Raw genomic sequence first — 12483 nt, forward strand, 5'->3', positions numbered from 1 at the left:
GGTCATTCCAGTCTGGACACTGTATCCAAACCTCAGCGGCTCTTTTCTTTGGCGACAACCGCCGGGGCTCCGCAGGGATCTCGCAGAGTGCGAATCTGGCGCTCCCAGGGGGCCGCTCCGCATTATCTGGGGTGGGCCTCATCGAACCTTCCCAATCCCAAGGTTTTTAGGTCCCCTGTCAGGCCAAGCGGGAGAACCCAGCCCCCTCTGCGAGCGGCAGGAAACGGGCCGAGCGCCAAGGGAAAAGCTCCACTAAGAGCATCCCTCTCCTGCCTTCCCTGCTGGAGGGCACAGGGCTCAGTCTCGTCCAATGGCGGGGATGCCTCGGGAAGGAGGACGACGCTGGGGCCTCCTGGGGCCGACCCAGAGGTCTGGCTCTCCCTCCTCCTCCTCCTCCTCCTCCTCTCGGCCCTCCCTCCTCCCACCTCCGGGGTCTCTTTCTCCCCCCTAAGTCTCCCGGTCCCTTCTGCCGTCTCCTCTTCCTCCCTGTCCTTCCCTCCTGCCCGGCGCCTCCTCCTTTCCTCTTTCTCTTTGCTTCTCTCTCCCTCTAATCTTTCTTTTTCTTATTTTCTCGAATTCGCTTTCCCGCACCTCCCCCCGCCCGGTCTCCCGCCGGCTCTCCACTCTCCGTCCCTCCTCCCAGCGCTCCCTCGGTCTCCTCCAGAGCCGACGGCGGACTAGTCAGCGCACGCGCATTGCCGCAGATGCCCCAGGAGCCTCTTCTCTCCCAGGGCACTCTGGGGCCGTTCCGTACACGCAGGCGCACGTCCCCGAGAGCCCCGGGGGCTGAGAGGGAAACTGCGGTCGTTTCGCGCAGGCGTATAATTCCAGCGTCCCAGAGCCTCCCTTTCCTTCTTCACAAAGCGGCTTTTTGCGCATGCGCACATCATCTTAGCAGTCCCTCTGGGGCGGAGTGATGGGTGGTGGGCGTGAATTTTTTTTTTCTCTTCAGTCTCAGAACACACCTGGGTAGTCCTGCGCACGCGCACATAAGCGGGAGTTTCGCGACCGGGGGGAGACGCGTAAGCAGGCGCACGCACGCAAACCCACGCACCACGTAGAGGCAGACGGCTGCGCAATGACGCAAGCGCTAACGCGCGGACGCCGCCGCGGCGGCGAATGACGCGCGGATGACGCGGATGACGCGCGTCCCGGCCCGGCCCGGCCCGCTCCCGCCGCTCCTCCTCCTCAGCCGCCGCCGCCGCCGCCGCCTCCGAGTCGCCGCTCCTGGGTCCGGCCGCGGCGGGCAGGCGGGCAGGCGGGCAGGCGGGCGGGCGGGCCGGCCTGCCTCGGGCTCGGGGAGTCGGGGCAGCGGGCCCGGGCTGCGGCCTGGCTGCCGAGCCTTCTCCTTAGTCCCGCGGCCCTCGGCTCCCCTCGGGGCTCCGCCTGGGCGCCGGCGCCGGCTCGGGCCCTGAGCCAAGGTGAGTGACGGGCGGCGGGGGGCGGGGGCCGGGACCCGGGCGGGAGGGGAGCTCGGCATCGCGGCCGGGATGCAAGCGGGGTCCTCTCCCCCGGCCCGGGGGAGCGCTCGGAGACTCCGGCGTCAGAGGCCCCCCGGGGAAACTGAGTCCGACCCCCCGCGGGCCCCTTCTCCGCCCGGATCGCTGCCCTGCGTGGGGCGCGGAGGCGGGGCTCGGCGGCGCGCTCTCCTCCAGAGGCCGTTTTTACTAGACAGGGAAACTGAGGCACAGAGAGGCCGCCGTCAGCCTCACCGAGTGAGGGCCTCCCGTCTCCCCGAAGTTCGGGGCCGCCTCCCGGGAGCGCCCCCCAGTCACTCCGGGAGCTTGGGGGGGCCCGAGGAAGGGCCTGCGGAACTGCGACCTCCTGCCCTTCCTTGGAGCCTGTCTGCCCGGCGCTGGACGCAGCAGGCGCTTAATTAATGCTGCTTGGGCCGCTGCGCCCCGGGGGGGGGGGGGGCGGCCACTGGGTCCGGGGCTTTGGGTTTGTGTCTCCTGTGTCTCGTTTGGTCGTTTAAGAGCCCGCTCCGAGAAGGGCCGCTCTGGGTCCACCAGCCTCCTCAGTCTCCCGTTTTTCTGAGTTGCCAGACCCCTTCCCAGGAGCCTCTGGGGCGGAGCGCCCCGCCCCCGGCCCTGAATAATTTAATAATGGAGCTCCTTTTTGCTGGGGTCTCCCTGCCCTCCAGCACGGCGGCCCTGCCTTAGCCCCATGGGTCTAGCCCCGTCCGCTCCGTCAGTTGCCCGGGGCGTCCGGAGAGGCGGTGGCTGTCCAGGCTGTTTTGGGGAGGGCTTTTGTACCTGAATCAGGGAGAGGAGGCTATAAGAGGCTTTTTAAAGTACGAGACAAAGTAGCGCTCTCTAAGCCTCGCCGGGTTCCTCTAAACAATGTGGGAACTTCGCTCCTAGTGGGAAACGATGACGGAAGCTCAGCCCGGAGCAGCCTCCGGCTCATTCCGTCTGAGCCCCGGCGCCCCCTGCTCGGATTTTCCCGGTTCTCCCAGCGTCTGGGGAGCACTCGGGACCTCGGTGTCGCTCTCCCTGTAACCGGCTCCGGCCGCACGTTGTTCTAGCGGCTCCTGGGCCCCCGCTGCGCTTGACTGGGGTCTCTTTATTTCAAGATGATGTGCGAGGTGATGCCCACCATCAGCGAGGCGGAAATCCCCGCGGGAGGAGGGGGGGGCCTCGGCTCGGGCTCCCCCTCCCAGCCGGACGCCGACTCCCATTTCGAGCAGCTGATGGTGTCCATGCTGGAGGAAAGAGACCGCCTTCTGGACACGCTCCGAGAGACGCAGGAAACGCTGGCCTTGACTCAGGGGAAGCTGCACGAAGTTGGCCACGAAAGGGACTCCCTGCAGAGGCAGCTCAACACGGCGCTCCCGCAGGTAGGGCCGGCTCCGCCGTATTCTCTGCGCAGGGGGCGGTGGGCGGCTTCGTGGAAGTGAAGGAATTCACGTGGGATTTCTGGACGTTCCATGTCCCGCTTCCTTCTCCGACTTGGGAGAAGCTGGCTCTGTCTGCCCGTCTGTCCGGGGTGAGAAGCTGAGGTCTCTGTGCGCAGCTTCTTTGCACCCTGGGCGGCGCTGTCCCTGCGCTCAGTCCGGCTGCAAAGTCCGTCCCTCGGTCTAATTGTGGAATCCTGAGGATCCGAGTCCAAACACACGGTCCGCAGCGGCCCCTGGCATCCCAAACACACGGTCCGCAGCGGCCCCTGGCATCCCAAACACACGGTCCTCCGCAGCGGCCCCTGGCATCCCAAACACACGGTCCGCAGCGGCCCCTGGCATCCCTGCTCTGCCTCCTGGGGAAATGCTGACGGGGGTGAAGGAACGGAGGGTTTGCACCATTGTCCAGTGTTTTGTCTGTCTGGGCCGATGGCCGGAGGGAGCATGCGTGAGAGCCGAAAATAGAAAGAGCAAAGGCTTTGGCTGGTCCCAGAGGTTCCTGAGATGAGGGTAATTGTAGAACGGCTAAAAAATAGTGCACTAGAAAAGGGGGTGGAGGGGCGTAAAGGCCCCGCTTTGGTGCGGGACATAGGAAGAGCTGACTTCGTGAGCCCCGGGGCGTCATTAGCTCTGTGCCTGGCCCTTGGGCAAGGCCCGTCCGACACCTCGGGAATGCCTGCCCGCGTCCTCCGGTTGTAGCTGCTGCTGGGGCCAGGCGGGGTGTGATGCCTCCGCCCCAAATCTCCGTCCCTGCAGGCCATCGTCCCCTCAGCCACCGAGGGGACTTCTCCTGATTGATCACTGGGGGCTCCCCCTCCTGTGCACCCTCCGTGACCCAGCCCCGCCTGACCCGCCCTCATACTTTGCTGCCCCCACATACCCGGCTTCCGCCGTCAGCCCCGGACTTTCTCTCCGGCTCTCATCCCTGGAATTCCCTTCCTCAGTTCTCCCTCCTCGCCTCCCTGGCACCGTGTAAGTCCCAGCCAGAATCCTGCCTTTTAGTGGAGCCTTCTCCAGCCCGGCTCAATTGTAGTATATCCTTTTCTTGTTAGACTGTGCTTCCTGAAAGACCGCCTGGCTCCTTTCTCCCCGATGTTTGTCACAGTGCCTGGCAGTGCGCACTTGATACATGGTTACTGAATGAAAGGCTCAGCCTCAGTATTCTCCAGTTTCCTCGACTGTTTAAAAGTGGGGACGCTATGGGCATCTCCCTCCCAGGCTGGGGGAATCAGATGAGACGGTCTCGGTGAAGCTCCAGCTGGGCACAGAGTGAGTGCTACGCCAATGGCCCTCCTCCCAGCGCTGTAGTGGTCAGTGGCGTGTGCCGGGGAATCCCTTCTCCAAGGAGGAGCATGTGCTGGGAGCATGGATCTCTGGCGCCCGGGGAGAGAGGAGCCTTCTCCGGGGAAACTGGCGGACCTGTGCTGGGCTAGCTTCCCTCCTGGAGCTTGAACTCGGTTGTGGGATTTTTTTTTTCACTTTGTGAGAAGGTATCTCTAGTTTCCTCATGAAAGATAATTTGAAAATGGGTATTTACTTAACTGGAATTTGCATTTTGTAATACTCTCGGCTGGGACATTTCTCTTTCTGGGAATGAAAGCTTGTAGAAGGACATCTTAGGGAAATTGGGCTTGGAGGCTAGAATTGCAAAATTTGAAGCTACAGTTTTCTTCTTTTGTTCCATTTGGGCCAGTGTTTGGGAGCCTTGAATGTCAGTATTGAATAGTAGTGTGACCCACAAGAAGGGCAGGAAATGTTACATGTGTACCTTGGTGCACAAACGAATTCTAGCCCAGTGTGTCAGGGTGGGTCCGTCATGTAACTCATGAGTTTGATTTGGAATTAAATGAATTCAAAGATCTCTTTGCTGTTCTGGTCTTTGCCTCTGAGAGTAGCACGTCGTGTGAAAGGAGTAACCTTCTTTGTTCTCCTTGGGATAGTCCATTTTACTTAGGGTATATGCAGCGAAATGTCCTTTTATGCAGTTTTTAGAAGTGATTAATCAGTGAATTGTTGCTAGCCTCCTAAGAAGCCAAACATTGGATTTTCCTTTTTAGCAGCAGCAATTCCAGGTTAGTGCTATCTGCTTTATTTGGGATGAAGAATAAGCATGTGTAAAAATAACGTGTTCTGTTAGAATCTCGTTCCTATAAAGCTTAATCATATGTAGTTGCGCACATTCCGTCCCATTGTACTTCAGGGCTTGGCAGAGTTTTCGGTCGTGCTCAGTTGTACTCACTCTTGTTCAAGATAAACGGTTTGCTACCTGACTTGGTGGTTGTAATGTCACATTGCAGCTGTGTTAATGGCCAGAATGCTGGGTTTGGAATCAGGGAGACCAGGGTTCAAAGGCCTCTGGTATGCTGGCACCCTGCTGCGGTACCCTGGACAGAGCACCTACCTCGGACCGATGAAATCAGTCACTTCTCTGGTCCTTGGGGCTTTTGGAAAAATGAGAATGAACAGGTTCCGAGTTGGCAAGGGCATGATCTTAAGCAACATACCACGATAGTGGTTCGGGATTGCTTCAGTGGAGGGGTCAGTAAAATGATGACTCCAGTCCAGGTCTGGAAAGATACTGCGTGGCTGAGTGCCACAATATCAAAACATTAGCTATTAGTGTCATCAGGAGCAGCTGGTGGTGGAATGGATACAAGGCTCGCCTTGAGGCCATTTCAGCCTCTCACGCTTTTTGGCTGGATGGGCCTGGGCCAGTCCCAAAGATTTCCTAGCCTTAGTTTTCTTACCTTTAAAATCGAGATAGTAATAGCACCAGCTTCATGGGATTTTTGTAAGTGTCCAATGACACGACAGCTCCAAAGTGCTTTGGGGATGCGTACTGTCATCATTGCTGTCCTCACTATCCTTGTTTAACATGTTGGAGAATGGCTAAAGGACCCAGGAAGTGAGTTTTTAGGTGTGGCATTTGACACTTAGCACCTGCCTGGCATGTGGTAGGTGCATAATCACTGATGATTGGTGGACCAACTTCCCTTCCCTGTATATTGAGAAATTGAGAACATCCCCTCTGAGTTCCCTCTTTTTCATTCTGTACCATATACTCTTGTTGTCCCCATTCTTGGCTCTTTGCATCAATTCCAGAGGAAGCAGAGGTACCTTTTTTCCAGACCCAACAATATTTTTGCCCTTGAGTATTTCCTTCTGGACTCTGCCCTTTTCTGTTGCTTCCTTTTTCCTCATCTTCATTCCTCCCTACTTTGCCTAAGAATATTCCACCTCCTCTCTGGAAGAAACCTTCACTGGTCCCTTCTGTTTCCTACTTCTTTTTGTCTTCGTGGATATTTTCCCCCCTCCATTTCAAAGTCAACTCTTAGAAAAAAATACTTACTTGACTTTTCCTCATTTTCTTTTGTCTTCTGGACTTCTCTACTCAGTCCTGACCTGCTTACTACTTACTGCCAATGTTGTAATTTTTAAATTGGATGAAAGGTGTTTTCTTAATTTAATCTCTCAGTGGTCAATAACACGTTATCACCTTTTCTTTCGATGTTTTCTTTGTCTTTCTCTTCCTGGGCTGTCCTGCTTCTCCTATCATTATTATTGGTCTTAGTCTTTGTCAATTCATTGTCACTAATGTCCTACTGATTTCAGGCACTTTCTTTTCTTCTCTTTTCCTTGATCTCTTTTTTCCCTTGGCTCGTTTTAAAATCATTCAGCAAGGGTTTATCATGTGCCTTAAATGTGTCAGGCACTGCACCACATATAAGGGATCACATACAAAGTGAGACAGTCACAGTCTGCCCTCAAAGAGCAGTCTTTTAAAACATTTTCAGAGGGTTTTTTTTCTCTTTTCTTTTTATATCACTTAACTTCTGAATATATTTTTCTTTATCTCCTCTCCATTTGCATTCTTTGTAGCAATTATATTGAGTAAAATCTGAAATGACTGAGGAAACAAAGGTTCAACCTTCCGAGCTATTCGTTTATTAAGCAATGTGTGCCAGTTGCCTAACAGACCAGGACCAGGCCTCCTCAGCTTGGCACTGGTCCTTGAAAACAGGTGGAAACAAATTTTTATGCATTAAAAGAAAACAATGAACAGGATATATAAGCCAAGATATAAGATTAGGTATTTTGATTTCTAATTGGAGGAAAGATCAGGGCTTTCCAAGTTGGGAGAGGGAGAGCAAATAGACTCAATTCCTTGAAATTAGAAAAAGAGGGAGCCTGTTCCCCCCAAGTGTTTGTATTCAATCAAAAGAAAGACAATAATTGACCAATATGGGGTCCATTTTCACATAAGACATGAGTTAAAAAAACAAACAAACATATGGGTTACTTGTGATGTGTAATTATGAGAAAATTTACATCAATTTTTGTTTCTAACTGGATCCTAAGGTGATCAAACTTCCCAGCCACACAGGACTAGTTCAAATAGGATAATAATGGAAAATTTTATTGTACTAACAAAAATAAAGAAGTTAAGAGGAGGGGTTTGTTCAGGGGTATTCCATGTTGGACAGGTTGAGTTAGGGAGGCCCATTAGACTTTTGGGTAGAGAAGGCTAGCTGTCACTTGAGGAGATAGATCCCTTTAGCCAAAGAGAGAGAGGAGCATTTGTCGATTTGAAGGTTATGTGCATTACAATGAGAGTGAGTTTGTGGGAGCTGATTGTGAGATCTCAAGAGAGAGAGTGTAGCTGGGAGAAAACCATGGTGTACACCCCAACAGAGGGGACAGCACATGTGTGGTGAAGCTGTGGAAGAATGGCTCATGTGATAAAACAGGGACAGAAAACTGAGAAGGGAGTATGTTAGGAAGGGAGTGACCAGCAGTGTCCAAGGCAGGGGACTCTGGGAGTGAGCCAGGGGCTGAGGAGGAAGTGGGTGGCGATGAATAGCCTGTTATGTCTCATTCCCCTTGGTGCCCTCTCTAGTTCAGCCAGATCAGCTTTTGTCCTGGTTCCTATTCCACCTCCATCTCTGCTTCTGCTCAGATCCTGTCTGTGACTTGAAGGGCCCCTCCCAGCCTCCTCAGCTGCCTATCCCTTCTTCCCCTCCATGCTTTATTTACGTGTGTGTGCGCGCGGGCGCGCATGAGCCCACACGCATGTGTTGTTTCTCCTTTTTGTATCTCCAAGTGAGAGTTCTTTAGGGACCTCTAGTCTCTCGTTTTTAGAGCCAGGTCTGATCCCTCTTTCACCTGATTGATGGCTCACTTCCTCACACTTGCCCTTTTCCTGGGCAGAATCTCTGCAGTTCTTTTAGAAGGTTTCAAGTTGGCGTCCAACTTGTCGCTGTTCTTAAAATGTGATGCCCGCCCAGAACACTACTTTCCGATGAAATCTGACCAAAAGCACGCAGCTATATTATAGTCCATTTCTGGTTTCATTGTCGTTCATTCCTTTCAGTCATGTCCGACTCTTTGTGACCCTATTTTGGGTTTTCTTGGCAGACATACTGTAGTGGTTTGCTACCAGCTTGTTTTCCAGATAAGGAAAGTGCCAGAATTGTGTTAAGTGACTTATCCAGGGGCACCCACCCAGTGTCTGTAGTCAGCTTTGAATTCAGGAGGATGAACTTTCCTGACTCTGGGCCTAGCACTCTTTCCACTTTGGTTTTTTTTTTTTTTTTAAACTAACCTCATTCCTTGATTTAAATTGAGTTTGCAGCCCATGAAGCCAGTGGTAGAGCACAAGCCCGAAAAATGGACAGATCTTTGTGTGCTGTTGGCAGAGGCTCACATTGGACCTGAGAGAGAAGCCTGGGAGCAGCCATGGGGGGTCTCTCCATGCCTGGGGCCCAGAATGTCCATCCCGCTATTCTGTATTCAGAATGACTTGGGTAATTGAGAGGTGATTTAGAGCCAGAGAGCCAGTTTCTGAGGCTGTCCTGTGCCAAGGGAGTCCTTTACCCCTTCCCCGCCTCTGCTCTCTCAGTCTCTGGTGCAAAGCACTGGTGGCCTCCATTGGTGGGAAGAGTGGATTCACTGAAAATTCTTCATACCAATGAAATCACAGGTCAACAAAATGAAACTCCCCATAATGCTTTATGGTTTACAGGGCACTTTTAAAAAGTAAATAAATGAAGTGATAATAATAGCTAGTTTTTATATAATTTCTGCTGTGTGCCAGGCACTGTGCTAAGCCCTTTATAATTATTCCCTCCCAGCAACCTTGGGAGGGAGTTGCTATCATTATTCCCATTTTACAGTTGAGGAAACTGAGGCACACAGCTTAAGTGGCTTGCCCGTGGTCACATGTGTCTGAGGATGGCTGTGAATTGAAGTCTCCCTGACTCCAGGACTGAGGTGCTTTCCTTTGTATCTCTGAGCTCTTGATAGGCAGGATATGTCTCTCGTATTGTAGCTGAATTCTACCTTCTTGGTCTAGGGTTACATGGCTAGCAGTAGCAGAGTTGGGAACCTAATCTGGATCTCTGTGGCTCTTCCTGATCGGGTGATCTTTCCAGAACATCAGGGCACCCCCACCCCTTACCTCTCCTCAGCCAGAAACAAGTCATTGGCTCTGAGGCCAAGAACTACTGGCTTCTGTCCCTTCTGGGCTCACAGGCCCAGGGCTGGAAAGGTTCCAAGGTGAAGCAACCTGCCTAGGATTAACTAGTAGTAACCCTCCAAGAAGAAATGCCCATGCTCTGAGTCTTTCCACTGGCCATTTTAATTTAAAATTGTGATTTATTGTTTTATGGCTGTGCAGGCTTTTACATGGCATGTTTTAGTAAGGAAATTGATTGAGTTAAAGAAGATAGAGATGTGGAAGACACACCAGTAACTGTCTGGAGCAAGTTTAGCTCTGCACCAAGTCCTTAGCTCCTTTTCTCAGTTTTTGGAACATTTGACATGCTTCTTTGAAGCATCAGAGGCATAAACCGGCTCCAAAATTAGAACTTCAAAAGGAAGAGCCTTCGCCATCCACCTTGTGTGGAAGGCTTGAGCTGACCTTACCTGGGGAGGAGACAAGATTTCCCTCTGAGTTCTACTTACGTTCCTGCAGATGACCCTCTCACATCAAACTCAAGGGGAAATTGGTGTGATTTAACATTAAATGTGACATGTAACAATATCACATTTTTCTAAACTTTGTGCGAAAGCTTGTAGATGTCCTTGGGTAACACAGGGGCCACACAGCTGGCCACCAGAATCCCTTCCTGCAGAAAAGCACACAGACACATTACCCATCTTTTATTGGAATTGTGTTTATTCTGTTAACTCTTTCCCAATAAACTTTTTTTGGATAGGGGGCAAGGCAGTTGGAGTTAAGTCACAGAACTCATAAATGTCAAGTGTTTGCTGGATTTAAACTTGGGTCCTCCTGAATCTCCAGGACCAGTGCTCTAACCACTGCATCATCCAACTGCCCCCTCTCAAATGCCTTTTAACCTGATTTGGCCATTCCCTCATTTTTATGAATTTCTGAATTTCTTTCTATTTGCTTGTATTTGATTTAAAAAGACACACAACAAGTGTGTGGCAGGAGAGGCAAGAGATAGTTTGTGTGTTATTATTTCATATCAGATTTTATCTAATTTCATGTTTGTGCTTCTTAACTTTGATGTTAAAATCTGCCATGTCTAGTTGTAGTCCTTCAAATTGACATTTTCTAACATGGAGACAACCATATTTAAAAATCTTATCAGAATATATTGTTGTATTCCTTCAGATGTAGGAAGAAAGAATTCTTTCCGAATAATGTGGGTCAGTCAGGTCTCAAAAATTGTTTGCATTTATATCTGTATTTTTTTTTTTCAGTTGAATGTGTGTCATGAAATAGATTCATTGATTAACCTTTTTGGAAGCAAGTGTTTTTGTTTTTAATAGAAGACTAAATTAAAAAAAAATCTTATCTATTTTTATATCACCTATATTTCCTAGTATATTCTTCCTCTGTCCCCTTGCAGAGAGCCATTTCTGATAACACATTTTAAAAAGGAAGCAAAAAACCCATCAGCAAAACTAACAAACTAAATAAAAATCGGACATAAAAAGCAGCGTCCTGTGCCTGTAGTCCCCCAAGTCTACAAAGAACCACAGAGTGACTACTTATTTCTTCTTTAGACATTCAGTTTTTATTTTCTTGTTTTCATTGGCGTAGTCATTGTGTGGGCAGCCAGTGGATACAGTGCCAGGCCTAGAGTCAGGAAGGCTCATCATCCTAAGTTCAAATGTAGCCTCAGATCCTCCCTAGCTGGGTGACCTTGAGCAGGCCACTTCACCCTGGTTGCCTCAGTTTCCTCATCTGTAAAATGAGCTGGAGAAGGGAATGGCCTGCCTCTCCAGTGTCTTTGCCAAGAAAACCCCCCGATGGGGTCACAAAGGGTCAGAGTGGACAGAACAATTACGAAAGTTGCGGTGCATGTGACTGCAGACCTCACTCTGCTTCGGTTCGTCTAAATCTTCTCCTCCTTCTCTGTCCCGATGCCATTCATCCTTTCATGTACCACAGCCTGAATCACTACTTCCCACTTGGGAAACATCTGCAAAAAGTGCTGCTATAAATAGTTTGGCGGGCGTGGATATTTTATTCCTGTTTTAGCCTCTTGGACAGTGGCTGTTCTCCTAGGCTGTCTCCCTTTGCTGATTGGCTGGGCCCACGGGCTAGTGAAGCTCTGCTTTCTAAATGCCGGAAGCGGCACGCTGCGCTCTCCCACCATTCACGGGGCTGTAATTCACATGCATTTCTTGGCAATCTGCACCTTTGGTTGCTTTGATTTGAGCTTCACCTGCTGAACCGGAGGTGCTGCTGTAAAGAGCACACTGTGACAGAAGTTACCTGTTGGCCTGTCAGCCCTCGAATTGACCTGCCCGGCATTCACCGGCATCGCCAAACCTTTAGCTGGGAGGGCTATTGGAGGTTCAGAGGAAGTCCCGGCGTTTTGTTTGGACTTTTCTTTTGTATCGGTCGCTTTTGTGCCTGGCCCAGGCTGCTGTTCTTAGGCCCTAACTCACTTGAATAATTAATTCTAGCATTAAAATAATTACATCCTCTATGGTAAATGTGCAGAAGGGACAAAATTAGATCAGGGTTTGTTATCTAATTTAAACAGAGAAATCCCAGCTGCTGGTGCTAAACAGGTTTTTCTTCTGTTAGTCTTATATAGCATAGCTTAGGATAGCTTTTTTTCCTCTGAATAGTATAGGCCAAATCCCCAAGAGACTGGCCTAATTCTTTTGTTCCAATGGAAACTTCTTGTACAGAATGTTGCTGGAAATAAAACTATCACAGCGTGAAAATATTTGTGCTCTGCTGAAATGCCTATTGCAGTGATTATTTGTAGGGGGATTGCTTATTTTTGCCATTCTCCTTGAACCAGTTTTATATTTATATTTATAAAATCAATTTTCATGAAGTTTTTAAATTACATAATCAAACATCTGGGCTGAAGGACAAAACCTACTAGCCTGCTCTTTGTCAGTGAAGAATTCCCCCTCCCCGCCTTTTTGGGGGGCCTGTGAAGTGGGTGCTGGGCTCTTTCTAGTGCAGCTCATCTTTTCAGCTCTGAACAACCTCAGTTTCCCCTTTGGAATCCTCAGGTCCTCATCAGAGGCTTTCTATGATTTCTTCTCCCTGTGACTTTGTATTGATTTTTTTATTTGCTAATCAGATC

The 12483-nt window shown here is 50.6% G+C and overlaps 1 protein-coding gene across 6 annotated transcripts in view; it reads left to right on the plus strand.

Moving 5' to 3' along the window:
- The first annotated feature begins 1230 nt into the window (after positions 1-1230).
- The window catches only part of PPFIA1 (PTPRF interacting protein alpha 1), a 93777-nt gene continuing 82524 nt past the window's right edge, over positions 1231-12483 (plus strand). For 2 of the 6 annotated variants that reach the window (XM_074273290.1, XM_074273292.1), the window contains exons 1-2: positions 1234-1421; positions 2576-2839. In XM_074273290.1, coding sequence (XP_074129391.1) covers positions 2576-2839 — 264 coding nt within the window. In that variant the 5' untranslated portion in view covers positions 1234-1421. Of the gene's footprint in view, positions 1422-2575; positions 2840-12483 lie in introns of all 6 variants that reach the window. The other 4 variants (XM_074273295.1, XM_074273291.1, XM_074273293.1 and 1 more) reach the window with 4 other exon arrangements.

The sequence above is a fragment of the Sminthopsis crassicaudata genome, chromosome 6, assembly GCF_048593235.1.
Source record: "Sminthopsis crassicaudata isolate SCR6 chromosome 6, ASM4859323v1, whole genome shotgun sequence".
Classification (NCBI taxonomy): Eukaryota; Metazoa; Chordata; class Mammalia; order Dasyuromorphia; family Dasyuridae; genus Sminthopsis; species Sminthopsis crassicaudata.